This window comes from Arabidopsis lyrata (assembly GCF_000004255.2).
Source record: "Arabidopsis lyrata subsp. lyrata unplaced genomic scaffold ARALYscaffold_1, whole genome shotgun sequence".
In the NCBI taxonomy this organism is placed as follows: Eukaryota; Viridiplantae; Streptophyta; class Magnoliopsida; order Brassicales; family Brassicaceae; genus Arabidopsis; species Arabidopsis lyrata.
The window spans coordinates 9,351,265-9,366,962 of NW_003302555.1; the positions used below are offsets into that span (position 1 = coordinate 9,351,265).

The 15,698-nt window shown below is 41.5% G+C and overlaps 2 protein-coding genes across 2 annotated transcripts; both read left to right on the forward strand.

Annotated features, from left to right (window-relative positions):
* The first annotated feature begins 130 nt into the window (after window positions 1–130).
* Window positions 131–1,533, forward strand: LOC9326509 (putative pumilio homolog 20). Its single transcript, XM_021012069.1, is given in 3 exon segments — window positions 131–454; window positions 498–605; window positions 608–1,533. Coding segments are annotated over 3 exon segments (1,131 nt in total). The 5' UTR covers window positions 131–231; the 3' UTR covers window positions 1,408–1,533.
* A 6,834-nt stretch (window positions 1,534–8,367) lies between these two features.
* On the forward strand, window positions 8,368–15,488 carry LOC9326510 (epidermal growth factor receptor substrate 15-like 1). The gene is made up of 13 exons (XM_021011738.1): window positions 8,368–8,885; window positions 9,543–10,779; window positions 11,081–11,299; window positions 11,382–11,605; window positions 12,037–12,111; window positions 12,360–12,431; window positions 12,517–12,615; window positions 12,713–12,784; window positions 12,856–12,970; window positions 13,262–13,330; window positions 13,519–13,834; window positions 13,994–14,102; window positions 14,235–15,488. The coding sequence occupies exons 1-13, from the start codon at window positions 8,739–8,741 to the stop codon at window positions 15,147–15,149; spliced, it is 3,669 nt and encodes a 1,222-aa protein (XP_020867397.1). The 5' UTR covers window positions 8,368–8,738; the 3' UTR covers window positions 15,150–15,488.
* The last annotated feature ends 210 nt before the right edge of the window (window positions 15,489–15,698 follow it).

Genomic DNA, 15,698 nt, shown 5'->3' on the forward strand with positions numbered 1-15,698 from the left:
AACGATAATGTAAAATTGATGAAATACATCAAAATGACTAACATAATGTAAAATGCTTCTATATATTAATCCTTTTGACACAATATGAATAATCTATTTAAATTAATATAATTATTACTAGTAAAACAAACAAAAACCCCTTTCAACAGTATAAATACGCATCATTACTTCATAGATTCTCAACACTCTCATTCTCCACAATTTCATTCTCTAGAATCAACGTAATTTACCATGGCACACGCCGATCCCTTTTCAACGTCGACAATGCTCAATGCTTCACACCATCTCCGTTTTGCCGCCGCAAGAGAACCCATCTCAGAAGGGTATCCGGCGGTTGCTCCTCCTCATCCACGTGGCTTCTCCGTCAAGTTTCCTCCTCCGGGATTCACCCCATCTCCGTCACCTTTAACTAACTCATTCTTCACCGCCTTAACTCCAAAAATGGATGTTCTACGTAATGAATAATAACGAAGATCAAGATGCGGCTCCGTTCAAAGAGATGATCTTAAAGTTAGACCAAAGAGAGCTTCAAACGATGGCGTCATTGCTGACATCAGATTCCGATTACTTCTTGATGATCGCAAGAAACAAGAACGGCTCCAAACGCAACAGAAACTTCTGGGGATAACAGATGACGTGGACACTTTATTCGCCGCCACTATCTTGCGCCGCTTCCTCCACATCATCACCGACAAGTACGCATCGTACGTGGCGAGACGGGGGATAGCAGTTTTCAATAAGAAGAAGAAAGAAGCAATTTACGAGCGCATTCTCCATTACGCGCTATACATAGCGCGTGACAAACACGGTTGCCTCGCGCTCAACGACATCATAACCGACGCGGACGATCTTTACTACAAAAACAAGCTCTTTGACGTAATCGCGCACAAAGCTATTTTACTAAGCAACGATGCTTATGGGAACTTTGTGATACAACAGGTGCTTAAACTGAATGACTTGCGTTGCAAGAACAACATCGTCGCTAGTCTACGTGGCCACTTTGTTGATCTCTCGATTCAGAGATATGGAAGCTACATTGTGAACCTGCTTTTGGAGACGGAGGAGTCAATGGTTGTGGTGGTGGAGGAGCTTTTGGAAGGAGATATGTTGATGAGGTTGACGAGGAATGTGTATGGGAATTTCGTGGTGTGCAAGGCACTGAGAGTCACGCAGAAGGAGATGGTTAGGACTGATCTGTATTGGGGTTTGGTGCATAAGCTCAAGCCTTTTCACAATCCCTTGCGTAGGTCTCGTGGAAGCAATTCTTGGACTCAATTCGTTAGTGTTGGAATATTGAGAGAAAGAAGAAACAGAGTGCAAGAGACATTTGTCTCTTCTCTTGTAAAGAAGACAAGAACGAAAATAACTCTTTTGATTAAACTGAAACTTGTTGTTTTTTTTACATGACGATACAATGAGTTTAAATAGAAAACAACTAGACACAACACATGAAGAGTTGTGTCTCTTCGTACTTGTGACTTTTGAGTGAAACAACACAAACTTATAACCGTTAACTGAAAACTCAATTATCAACCAACAGTTAGCTCGTTTGAAACTAGTTAGTGCTGTTATATTATTACGACATGCTGAAAGTAATCGTTTCTTAGTTAACTATTTTAAGGAGATTGTCATTGATGATGGTAAATAAACCAAATTCAGTTCAAAAGTGGTGAAAATTCACAGAGTAAAGGAAAAGAGAGATAGATAGTATATACGATACATAGAATTCTCTCTTTCATGTTATTAGAACAAGTTTGAAAGCTGAATCACTCGCACTAGTTTCTCAGATCGTACAATAGATCACCTGAAATTTCATTACAGAATCCTAAATCCTTCAAGAATGCTGATTGATCAGATTCCTAGAAGGCTGTAATTACAAGAGTCTGATCCTTAATGAAGTGGGGAAATTCATGGAAGCCTCATAATGCATCAAGCAATACCATCTAATAAACCAACATGGCTCAAGAAACATTTTGTAGAGAGAAATCAAACGTTTGCATAGATTTGGGACTGGTATTATTAGTATAAAGAAATCAAACGTTTGCATAGAGAAAAATATACAAAATAAAGAATTGTGAGGCATTTTTGGGACTGGTATTATTAGTAATAGATTATTAAATTTGTCTTTTAAAATATTAAATTTTATTGCAAACAAACAAATAACAAAATTTATTAAAATCTCAAAATAAGGCCTTAATGTCTGGAGAGAACTCGGGTGATCAGGATGCGACAATGACCGATATCGGCGAGAAGGGAAGGCCACCGGGGGAGCCGCCAGATATGTCGGTTTCATGGGTAAAGAAAGTGACGGGAAGTATGGTAGGAGGAAGACCGGTACCGGAGATGATTCTGAATGATGAGTTTGTATCGGAGAGAGTGACTTTGGAGTTCCCGAACGGTGAAGATGGTGAGCCAGTCATAACGATTGGATCAGAGGTGTTGGATGTGATGAATGGGATGTGGAAGCAGTGCATGCTCGTTAAAGTCCTTGGGCGCAATGTTCCGCTGGCGGCTCTAAGCAGAAGGCTTAAGGAGATGTGGAAACCGCAGGGGGCTATGTACGTGATGGATTTACCAAGGCAATTCTTTATGATACGTTTTGAGTTGGAGGAGGAGTATCTCACGGCGTTGACCGGAGGGCCTTGGAGGGTGTTTGGAAGCTACTTGATGGTGAAGGCGTGGAGTCCGGAATTTGATCCTTCAAGAGATGAGATAACCACGACTCCGGTGTGGGTTCGTCTCTCGAACATACCAGTCAATTTTTATCACAAGTCAATTCTACTAGGAATTGCACGGGGATTGGGCAAACCAGTTCGGGTTGATTTAACAACTCTCAATTTTGAGAGGGCAAGATTTGCCAGAGTCTGTGTTGAAGTGGACTTGAAGAAACCGCTGAAGGGTTCGGTGATGATCAATGGTGAACGCTACTATGTGTCCTATGAAGGCCTTACGAACATCTGTTCGTTATGTGGATTATACGGACACTTAGTAGATACGTGCCCAAGGAGGGAACCAGAGAAAGTGGTCGAAACTACAAACTCTGTGGTGGCCGTGATAACTACCGAACCTAAGGAGGTAAGAGATGGGTTCACGGTGGTGCGGCGCACGGGGAGGAGAGCAGAGTAACCGGAAAAAAAAGCGATATTAACGGCGAGAAATCAGGGACAGAATTTGGGTCGTAATCTAAAAGATATTTCGGGAAACAAGAATATTCAGAATAATTTGGGAAACAATAATATTCAGAATATTGAGGTAACGAATCGTTTTGGAAGGTTAGAGGAGGATACGGCAACCCTCGAATTAAGGGAGGTTGCGGTGATCGGGGAAGCGAATAAGGAAAATGTTTTCTTTGGGAGGAAGGTTGCAGATACGAAGAGTGGGGAACAAGGCAAGTCAAAGAACGTTGGGCCTGAGGATAAAGGTAAAGGCGGCCCACAGGAGAAACGAAATTGGATACCCAAGTCAGCTAATAATGCTGGGCTGAAATTAAAGAATAGGCCCAATAAGCCAACTCGTGGGCTGGTTTTTGGTTTGTCAAAAGAAGAGCTGGTGTTATCTAAATCCGGGAAGAGGCTAAGGATAGAGTCGGGTCGTGTGGGCAGACCTGGAGGAATTTTCATTAAGGATGGTGAAGGAGAAGCGAGAGGAGAGACTTCTAACGCTACTTATGCAAATGAGTTATTCACTTCTGGTTCAAAACCGGATGACGCAACAAGCAACAGAGAGATGGTTATGTATGGTGAGCCACAGGTCGGAGTGGTGGCCTCTACTCATGCATAACGTTTTTCCCCGGCATTTCAAAGTCGAGAATACATAATAATGATGAATTGCTTATTATGGAATTGCCGGGGGGCGAATAAACCCAATTTTCGAAGATCTATTCGGTATATTCTTAAGAAGTTTTCCACTGACATATTAGCTCTCTTTGAGACTCACGCAAGTGGGGGCAGAGCTGATCGTATATGTCATGGATTGGGCTTTGAGAACTCCTTTCGGGTTGAAGCGGTGGGTCAGAGTGGTGGTATATGGTTGCTCTGGAGAACAGGAGTCGGGGATGTCTCCATTGTAGAGTCAACGGACCAATTCATACATGCCAAAGTCGTGAATGGTTTGGAGACTATACATTTAATCGTGGTATACGCGGCGCCTACAGTAAGTAGAAGAAGCGGACTGTGGGGCAAGCTTAGACAAGTTATTGGAGGGATCAGTGATTCCCTTATAATTGGAGGTGACTTTAATACAATCCTCAGATTAGATGAGAGGACCGGAGGAAATGGGAGACTTTCTCTTGATTCTCTAGCTTTTGGTGATTGGATTAATGAGTCAATGCTGATTGACATGGGTTTTCGAGGAAGCAAGTTTACTTGGCGCCGAGGAAAAGTTCAAAACACTTTCATTGCAAAGAGACTTGATCGGGTGTTGTGTAATGCTCAAGCAAGGCTATGGTGGCAAGAGGCAATTGTCACACACCTTCCATTCTTAGCCTCTGATCATGCACCATTGTATGTTCAATTAAGTCCGGAAGTGAGGGGAAATCCGAGGAGGAGGCCTTTTAGATTTGAGGCAGCGTGGTTGAAACATCAAGGGTTTAATGAGCTGCTTACTAATTCATGGCAAAGTGAGCTGACAACTCAAGAAGCTTTAAGGGGTTTGCAGGTTAAGCTTCAGAAATGGAATAAAGAGGTTTTCGGGGATGTACACATGAAGAAAGAGTTACTGCTCAACAAAATTAAGGAAGTACAGGATCTTTTGGATTTGAACCAATCGGAAATATTGCTCCAAACGGAGGAGACCTTGATAAAAGAGTTTGAAGAAGTCTTGGAGCAAGAAGAAATTATATGGTTTCAAAAATCAAGGGAGAAGGTGATAGCTTTGGGAGATAGAAATACCAGTTTCTTTCATACATCTACAATAATACGAAGACGGAGGAATCGAATTGAGATGTTGAAGAATGATGAAGGAACATGGATTTCAAATGCTCAAGAATTGGAGAACCATGCCATTGAATACTATAAGAGGCTATATTCTTTGGAAAATGTTGATGAGGCTACGGTTAATTTGCTACCAACGGGTTTTGCGAGACTGACTGGGAGTGAGTTAACAGAGTTAGACAAACCGTTCACTGCCACAGAAATTGAGGGATCGATGTGGTGTATGAGCAGATTCAAGGCCCCGGGGCCAGATGCCTACCAGCCTGTTTTTTACCAAACATGTTGGGAAGTAGTTGGCCCGTCGGTGGTCAGATTTGTGCTGAATTTTTTTGAGTCTGGAATCTTACCGGCTGAGACAAATGACGCATTGTTGGTCCTTATTGCGAAAGTAGCGCAGCCGGAGAAGATTACACAGTTTCGTCCCATTAGTTTATGTAATGTTCTCTTTAAAATCATTACAAAAATAATGGTTTTGCGCTTGAAGAAGGTGATGCCAAAGCTTATTGGGCCGGCTCAAGCTAGCTTTATTCCCGGAAGGCTGAGCACGGATAATATAGTGCTAGTACAAGAGGCGGTTCACTCTATGCGACGCAAGCAGGGAAGGAAAGGTTGGATGCTCTTAAAGCTTGATCTTGAGAAAGCATATGATCGTATACGTTGGGATTTTTTGGAAGATACTCTCAAGACGGTGGGTATTTCGGAGAAATGGATTAGATGGATTATGCAATGTGTTTCGGGTCCCTCTATGTCTGTTTTGTGGAATGGAGAAAAGACGACATCGTTTACACCTTCGAGAGTGCTTCGTCAAGGCGATCCGTTGTCACCGTATCTATTCGTGTTATGTTTAGAGCGGTTGTGTCATTTGATCGAACTAGCGGTGGATACTAAAGAATGGAAACCAATTAGTCTCTCTCGCGGAGGGCCACGGTTATCTCATGTTTGTTTCGCGGATGATTTGATTCTGTTTGCTGAGGCATCGGTGAGCCAAGTTCGGGTTATCCGCAAGGTGTTGGAGAAGTTTTGTCTAGCTTCGGGTCAAAAGGTGAGCTTGGAAAAATCAAAAATATTTTTTTCAAGTAACGTTCATCGGGATCTTGCTAACCAAATCAGTGGTGTGAGTGGGATTAATTCAACAACGAATTTGGGCAAATATCTTGGTATGCCGGTTCTTCACAAGAGAATAAATAAAAACACGTTTAGAGAGGTGCTGGAAAGGGTGTCTTCTCGTTTATCAGGCTAGAAGGGAAGATTTCTTAGCTTTGCGGGTCGCTTAACACTCACGAAATCAGTGTTGTCTTCGATCCCGGTACACTCGATGAGTACGATTGCATTACCTAAGTCGACTTTGGGACAGCTAGACAGAGTCTCTCGTTCCTTTTTATGGGGGAGCACCACAGAGAAAAGGAAGCTACATTTAGTTGCTTGGGACAGAGTTTGTTTACCAAAACATGAAGGAGGGTTAGGGGTTCGGTCCTCAAATGACATGAACAAGGCTCTCTTAGCAAAAGTTGGGTGGCGTTTGCTTCATGACAAAACCAGTTTGTGGGCAAGAGTGTTAAGATCAAAATATAAAGTTGGTGATGTTCATGATCAATCGTGGTTAGTAGTGAAGAGTGGTTGGTCATCAACTTGGAGAAGCATCGGAATTGGGTTACGTGAAGGTGTATTACCAGAACTGCGATTCATACTGGGAGATGGGAAGGAGATTCGTTTTTGGAGTGATAGATGGTTAACAAAGACGCCGCTGGTGGAGATGATACATGGAGCATTACCGGAGGGGTCTGCGGATATTAGAGTCAAGGACCTTTGGAGAGAAGGAACTGGCTGGCTATTATCGAGGATTACTCCCTATGTTACGGAGACGGTGAGGCTGCAGCTTGCGGCTGTGGTTTTAGATAACGTAACAGGGGCGGCGGATCGTTTATCATGGGGAGGAACTGCCGACGGGTCTTTTACAGTGAAATCGGCCTACGCTGCGTTAACAAGAGATAAGTCACAGAAACAGAGCATGGGAAGTTTCTTTGAAAAAGTATGGAAGATGATGGCGCCTGAAAGAGTGAGACTATTTACTTGGTTAACAACTCATCAGGTACTAATGACTAATGTGGAGAGAAACCGACGGCATATGAGTGACACGAGTATATGTCCGGTGTGTAGTAGTGGAGAGGAGACAATCATGCACGTGTTGAGGGACTGTCCGTCAATTGCTGGGATTTGGCAGCGACTGGTGCCTGCATCCAAGATGGTCATGTTTTTCCAAAAATCATTACTGGAATGGCTTTATTGGAACTTAAAAGACGGAACAGAGCGGCACGGAGTGCCGTGGTCTACTTTATTTGCTATGATTATATGGTGGGCATGGAAATGGCGTTGTGGAGAGGTTTTTGGTGGTATGGGTCGTTGCCGAGATAGAGTCAAATTTATTACAGAGCTGGCAAAGGAGGTGTATGTAGCTCATTCGGCGATTTTGAGTGAACAAAACAAGGCTGCACGGGTGGTGAGACTTGTAAGCTGGACACCGCCGCATGTGGGATGGGTTAAGCTAAACACGGATGGTGCGTCTCATGGTAATCCGGGGTTAGCAACGGCAGGAGGAGTCTTACGTGATGGTGACGGGAACTGGAAAGGTGGGTTTGCGTTGAATATAGGGATATGTTCAGCACCTTTAGCAGAGTTGTGGGGAGTTTACTACGGGCTGTATATTGCGTGGGAGAGAGGAATCACGCGGTTGGAGCTCGAAGTAGATTCAGAGATAGTGGTGGGTTTTCTAAGGTCAGGGATTAGTGATGCTCATCCACTGTCATTCCTAGTACGTTTGTGCTACGGCTTTATTTCAAGGGACTGGATAGTCCGGATTTCTCACGTGTATAGAGAAGCTAACCGTCTTGCGGATGGGTTAGCTAACTATGCGTTCACGCTTCCTTTAGGTTTTCATTCTTTTGATGTTAGTCCTGATGTTATTCGTTTAATTTTGTTGGAGGATATTAGTGGGTCTTTGCACCCACGAAGTGTTCGTTTGTAAAATTTTAATTTAGTTGAATAAAAATGTGGGAGACATGCCTCCCTCAGCTTACCAAAAAAAAAAATCTCAAAATGATATGACAACATATGATTAATTTCAAATTTTCTGATATCTATTGTAAAATTTTGTAAGCAAATTCCCCCGACAAATTTTATAGTGAGGAAACTGTGGGAATTGCATTTTAAAAGAAAAAGTGAAAAACTATCCAATATTTTGAATTCCCCCGACAAATTCACTAATTTCTACCTTCGATAATCTTTTGGATTTTTTTTTTTTTTTTAACGCAATATTTTGGATTATTATCATTAAAAAAAGTTATAGAAAAATAAAGTAATTGTAGATAATTATTTTCGATGAAAATTCTGTCCGTATTATTATTTGCATCTCGAGGTTCTTATACGATTGAATAAAACATTTTTTTTTTTTTTAATCATAACTTTCCCAAAATCGTCTCTTCCATCGCTAGCTGTACCGGTTTCAATCTCAAATCCCGGGAAATTGAAATTTGTTTCTCTGTCGGAGAATCATCATCGACTTCTCTGCTACTTCTTCTCTCCGCGCTCTCATCGTCGTCGTCGATCCTCTTCACCTTTGCCGATCTCATTTCTCCTTTCATTTCAATCCTGAAAAAATCGATGTGGTACTGATCTACGATTGTGCTCCGTTGGTAGCCTTATGAATTAGGGTTTTTCTTACGCATCTTTGTATGCGTTGATTTGGATCGTGTTCGGAAAACTTCTGGACACTCTCTTCGCTGCTAGATTTCGGATCACCTTTTTGCGAAAATGGCAGCGCCAAGGCCGACGGGAGGTCAGGATCTGTTCGATACGTATTTCAGGAGGGCAGATTTGGATGGAGATGGTCATATTAGTGGAGCTGAGGCTGTCGCTTTCTTCCAGGGCTCGAATTTGCCTAAACATGTCCTTGCTCAGGTTCTTCTTCGAAATCTGCATCTATTTCCTTCTTTTGGTTTCAGTATTTGTTTGGATTATTGGGAAACGGTGGAGAATAGTTCTTACAGGTTTTGAATTGGATCTTTGATCTGTGGGATCGTTGGTAGTGAATGTGACGTATTTTGTCAAATTTGTTCTTTGCCGGGTGTTTAATAGGACCTCTCTTTTCATTTCTGGAGCTTGTAGTCAAGTTGATGTGATTCTAATGGAGAATCTTCTTCGATCTTGACATATTCTGAGCTAAGAACGCTAAAATGTGTTTTCTATTCACTGTACTGTTATCAGAGTGGCACATCTGGTGATACGATTGAGCTAGTATCAGTCTATCAGATCAGGCATTGTGTTTATGCAGATATGCAGATATGAATAGTTTTATGCGTTTTTGCTTTTAATTGGAGAGTGAAATTTGAATGAAAATAAGAGAAGCAATCTAGATGTGTCTACTTCTCTGTATCGTGCATAAGCCAAGAATATTGCATGCAATGAGGGGAATTCTGCGTATTTGAATTTTAACATGCTTTTCTGGAATTTAGAAAACATCTCCAGATTAGTTCGGATATAAGCTCTTTTTGAGCGCCTATTATACAATTATTCTTTGGATTGTTAAGGCTATAACTTGTTATTATTATCTTGTAGGTATGGTCCTATGCAGATTCAAAAAAAGCTGGCTACCTTGGCCGAGCGGAGTTTTATAATGCTCTAAAGTTGGTTACAGTGGCACAAAGTAGACGGGAGTTGACTGCTGAGATAGTAAAGGCTGCAATTTATAGTCCTGCTTCCGCCAATATCCCTGCACCCAAAATAAATCTTGCTGCAACACCCTCTCCACAGCCTAGGGGAGTTTTGCCTGCTACACAAGCTCAGGGAGTTACATCAATGCCATCAGTAGCGGCTGGTGTGAGAGGGCCTCAAATGGGTGGAACTGTAAGCACTAATAACCAACAAGTAGCCCCAGGCCAGCAGAACCAGTTTACTGGGCTGCCTCCATCTCAGACACAGCAAAACTTTCAAAGCCCGGGAATGCCAGCTGGAGGGACTAATGCACCTCGTCCTGCAAACCAACCTATGCCATCTGATTGGCTCAGCGGCAGAAGTGTTGGCCCCTCTGGCAACGTGAATTCTCAAATTCCTTCGAGTCAGAGTACATATGGTTTGACAGCACCTAATTCAACTGCCAACCATGTACCAAAACCACATTTTACACCTGCAGTAATAAGCTCTACAACAGCCAGACCCCAAGAGTCAGCGCCTGTGCACAATCCCCAAGAATCATCTGCTACTTTCGGTGTTCGTGTTTCAGATGTTCCATCCAAGCAATTGGTGGCCAAGGATCCCAAGGAACTGGCTGCATCAGGAAACGGGTTTGCCTCTGACTCACTTTTCGGAGATGTCTTTTCAGTTACTTCCACCCAGCCAAAACAACATACTACAGGAACTGCAACAACAATGGGAATCTCATCTGTTCCTGCTGGAACTGTTGCGGGCCCTGAGATCACACAGTCTGTAGTTAGGCAAAGTTCAATCCCACAACCGGGTGCATTGAGCCAGCATGCTGTTGGTGTTCAGAATCAGCTTACTGGACAATCAGGGCAACCATATGCTCCCTCAGGTGCGGCTTCTGGTCCACCTGGCTCTACTGTTGGAGTTGGAATTTCAGCTTCCAGTCAGTTGTCCCAGCGACCGCCCCACCCCCACCCCCACCCCCAACCACAACCCCGGCCCCAGGTCCAGTCCCAACCCCCTTGGCCAAAAATGACTCCAGCTGATGTCCAGAAATATACCAAGGTTTTTGTGCAAGTTGACACTGATAGGGACGGAAAGATCACAGGGAACCAGGCTCGGAATCTGTTCTTAAGTTGGAGGCTTCCAAGAGGTAGGCTACATTTACTTTTTTGTTGCTTTCTCCATTAACAGTGGTTTAGTTTCAATTTGAGCTTGTTACAATGGTGAAAGGGGATTATAATTTAGTGGCAGTTCTGAATATTTCTTTGGACTTCGGATATTGATTAACTGCCGTTTCTACTTCATCTTGAATATTTCATGTTGTGGTCCGCGTGTAAACTATACTATATGTCGATAGAGATGTCATGTTCTTCTAGCACAATTTGTTGAATTCTCCATGGGGAATATTGAAGAATGTTTTATGAGTCTCATGCTGGTCCTGTGTGTTACAGAGGCTTTGAAGCAGGTATGGGATTTATCTGATCAAGATAATGACAGCATGCTCTCCTTGCGGGAGTTCTGTATTGCGGTTTATCTAATGGAGCGTTACAGAGAGGGCCGACCTCTTCCCCCAATGTTCCCAAGCTCTATAATTCATAGTGAGAGCATGTTTACCTCTCCTGGTCAGTCTGTGGCACCACATGGCAATGCATCCTGGGGACATCCACAAGGTATTCGATTGCACATACTGCATTACTTACCTTTTTTTTTTCCCTAAACTAGGTAAATTCATTTATGTACCAAATATTGTAGGTTTCCAACAGCAACCACATCCTGGGGCCTTGAGGCCACCAGCTGGTCCCAAAGGAAAGCCTCCGAGGCCAGTGCCTCTATCTCCTAGTGATGGAATGGTCCAGCCCACTCAGCCAAAGCGTAAAATGCCTGTGTTGGAAAAACCGCTGGTGGATCAACTTAGCAAAGAGGAGCAGGATTCGCTCAACTCAAAGTTTGAAGAAGCAACTGCTGTTGATAAAAAGGTACTCTCTGGTTTCTCTCTGATCTTAATTTGTTAATGTGGTGAATTCCGTTGGTTATCGTTTGAGTTTTTTTCTTTTTCTTTTTGGCATTTTCTATCTGAAGATATCTTTTGCCCCCTTTCATACGGCATTCATATGAAATATTTGTGGATTTGCGTAGCCATAGTCAAGATTAGAAGATAATCTTTCAACTGATGATTGGCAGTGGCAGTCAATGTTAATTTCATTGGCATGGAAGATATTAAACAGCAATTGTGAACTAAGAATAATTTATTTGTTTCTACCTTGTTTTGAGTTTCCCTTCTCTATCACATATCCTCCGTACATTTCCCGCATAATTGATCAGTTATCCATGTAATATTTACTGGCGTAACTAAAACTTATGTGTGATTGCCTTTCATTTTTTTTAATTCTTGTGTTTTGGTGTTTAGGTGGATGAACTCGAAAAAGAAATAGCTGATTCCAAGCAGAAAATTGATTTCTTCCGTGCTAAGATGCAAGAACTTGTAAGTATCTCTGCTTCTTCAGCTTGGTGTTTTCTTTCAACATGTTGTCTGGAATCCCCTTATTTGATAACCAGAAGTAGAGGCAAAAATTGCTCAAACTATGATCGTATATATGTGTGTTGTTTGATCTTGCCTTTTTTGAAGTAATTTTCAAAAGTTCTAGGAATGTAGTTGTCTTCAGGTTTCTCCTTTATACTAACAATCAGTTTGTTTCTCTAACCTTTTCCCTTTGGTTCCGTGGGTTACAGGTTTTATACAAGAGCAGATGTGACAACCGATACAATGAGATCGCAGAGAGAGTCTCGGGTGATAAACGTGAGGTATACAGTTTCTGTTACTGAGCCTCTTTTATGATGGTAGTAGAGATCCAGTTTGATTACCTAACATAATCAACATGTACTCCAGCTTGAATCTCTAGCAAAAAAATACGAGGAGAAATACAAGAAGGCTGGCAATGTAGGCTCTAAATTGACTATTGAAGAGGCCACGTTCCGTGATATACAGGTAGTTTATAAGTATCATCCTAGCAAAAATGCTTTTGAATTGTCTGCATGTTGGATGTCTCCTTCAAAAAAATGATAAACCTTCCTTTAAATTGCAGGAGAAGAAAATGGAATTGTACCAGGCAATAGTCAAATTTGAAGAAGGCAAACTTGACGATAGTGTTGTTAAGGTAAGCCACATGTGCTATCTGGTTGATTGAATGTGATTCGTAGTTGTATTTTGCTGAAGATTGTCTTGTAGGAGCGCACTGAACACATCCAATCAGGCCTTGAGGAACTGATTAAAAATTTGAATGAGCGCTGCAAACAATATGGAGTACGTGGGAAACCCACTTCTCTGGTTGAGCTTCCTTTTGGTATAGATTTACTACTTCTCCTCTCTGGTTAAAAATCACGTTTAGAATTATATTCCTGTGATCAGTGGCAGGAGTGGTTTACCATATCTTTTTCTGTTTAACTTTAGAATCTAGCAATATTCTTATTTAAAAATTTGATTAAACGTTGATGCTTATGTACTAGAGGAAACTCAGTATATTTGGCTTTTTTTTTTTTTAATTTTTTGGCTAGTTGACAAAAGAACGTCTACCTGTACAACTGTGTATATGTATTCCTTTGTTTATATTCATGGAATTTCCTCTCTTTTACAGGTTGGCAGCCTGGAATCCAGGAAGGTGCTGCTGATTGGGATGAAGATTGGGATAAGCTAGAGGAGGAAGGTATACTTGCTGTGTATAGATTTTGATTTTGTTGTCAGATGAGATTATTGTGGAAGCATGGCTTTAGATATAATATCAATATCTTGTGTCTTTATATTTTTTTTTTTGGTGACCTATCTTCCAAAATAGGCTATGGATTTTGCAGTTGAACACTTGAAATTGACATCTTATTTTCTCTTCACTTCCAGGGTTTACCTTCGTCAAGGAGCTTACACTTGATATTCAAAATGTCATAGCCCCACCAAAGGAAAAATCATCAGCGTGGAAGAAAGAAGTTGCTGTCTCTTCAAAAGAAGGTGAAGATGTTTCATCCTCAGATGCTGACTCTAAAACGGGGAAAAAGCAAGGCAGTGGTGAAGAGGCTTCTGAGAAGGAACCAACATCTGAGCAGTCAGAGGGTAAAACATCCAATGTTGATGCAAGAGATAAAAACGGATCTCTGGATGACTCTAATGTTAGAAAGGGCATTGAAGCTGATAGTTCACCCCGAACTAAAGAGAAGAGGTATGTTTTTTTGTGCTAGACCTAATGTGTTTTGGATTGCATCCTTCTTAACTGTAGAATTCATGTGTTTCCGTGAAAAGTACTGCAAATAGGGTATAATATGGTCCTACATGGAAGAATGCATCTCGGTGATTTACATTGTCTCTGTTAATTTTCCAGTGAAAATGGCCATGATGATGGTGAATCTACTGCTTCTGCTGGTAAAACTGTAAATTATGACTCTCATGACGAGACAGATTCAGTTTCAAGCTTGAACCCTGACGGAAAGGTAAACCATTTTGCACACCCCGAAGTTTGGGGTTTGTTACGTTTGATAATATATGTTTTATTAAACTTTGTATATCTACATGAAAGAATCGTTAATTTTTATGTAACTATTTTTTTGTTTTGTTTTAAGCAGGACAAGGATCATGAGAAGTATGGCAGTGGTTTTGGCTTTGGCTTTGGATTTGATGACTTCAGTATTAAGCCTATAAAAACTGGTTCGACCATTTCAAATGACTTCCTCCCTCCTCCTAAGTTATCTATATTTGCTGATTCCGTCCCAAGCACACCGGCAAATGCAAGCGACGTTTCCCCTACAAAACCTTCTTTGTTTGCTGACTCAGTTCCGAGCACTCCAGCGACGAACAATGCCTCTTACTCAGGCCAGAAATCATTCTTTGATGACTCTGTCCCAAGCACTCCTGCTTATCCAGGCAACTTGTTTGCCGAAAAGAAATCCTTCTTTGACGACTCTGTCCCGAGCACTCCTGCTTACCCAGGCAACTTGTTTGCCGAGAAGAAATCCTTTTTCGATGACTCTGTCCCGAGCACTCCTGCTTATAGCACGTCTGATTTTAGTGGGAAGCCATTTGCATCAGAGACTCCTCGTTCAGACAACTTGTTCCCTGGAAGAAGCCCCTTTATGTTCGACTCTGTCCCAAGTACACCCGCACACGATGACTTCTCTAACAACAGCTTCTCCCGCTTCGATTCATTCAACAACAACGATGCTTTCTCTCTATCACGCACAGACTCGATGCGCAGCACAAGCGAGCCTGACCCATTCGCATCCAGGTTTGATTCTTTCAACTATCAAAGATATGATTCCTTCAATGCACAAAGCTTTGATTCCTCTAGCAACAACAACGCATCGGAGACACCTAAAGCCTCATTGACGAGATTCGACTCAATCGGAAGCACCAGAGACTCTGATTACAGTCACGGGTTTGGGTTCGATGACCATGACCCTTTCGGTTCTACAGGACCATTCAAAACAACGACAACTACAGCAGAGACACCACGGAGTTCTGATAATTGGAATGCATTCTAGCCACAAGCCCACGTGTGATATGAAATATGATCACATATCATACACTTTGCTGCTTCTATAGTTTGAATTACCAGTCGAAGAGTTATATGTATCTTCATTTCTTTGGTTTCACCTGCTTGCTTCATTTTTTATTGTTAGTATATAATAGTCTTTTTGCCATTTTATAAGGATTTAACGAAGAGTGTCCTTTGTTGCTCTCTGAGTAGTATTTCTTTTTCCTTGTTTCTTTGTTTGTTAACTTGAATAATGAATTCTTATTTGTCCCTGTGAAACTTCCTATTGTATCTTTGTATACATTTCAGATGTTTGATATATTAGATTGATTGGTAATTTTGGGAATAATCCGTATTTATCAAAAGTTTGATTTGTACTTTCTATTTTGTAAATTGATAAGTTAAGCAAGATTTATCAACATATCTCAAAATCTAATCAAGTGTTACAATGTCATACTGTTGTTAATAGTAATTATGCCAGTATTATATGTAATAATGTAGTTAAGAGCATATGTATTGAATTTAAGAATTCTGGTGAAGCTATTCAAAATTTATT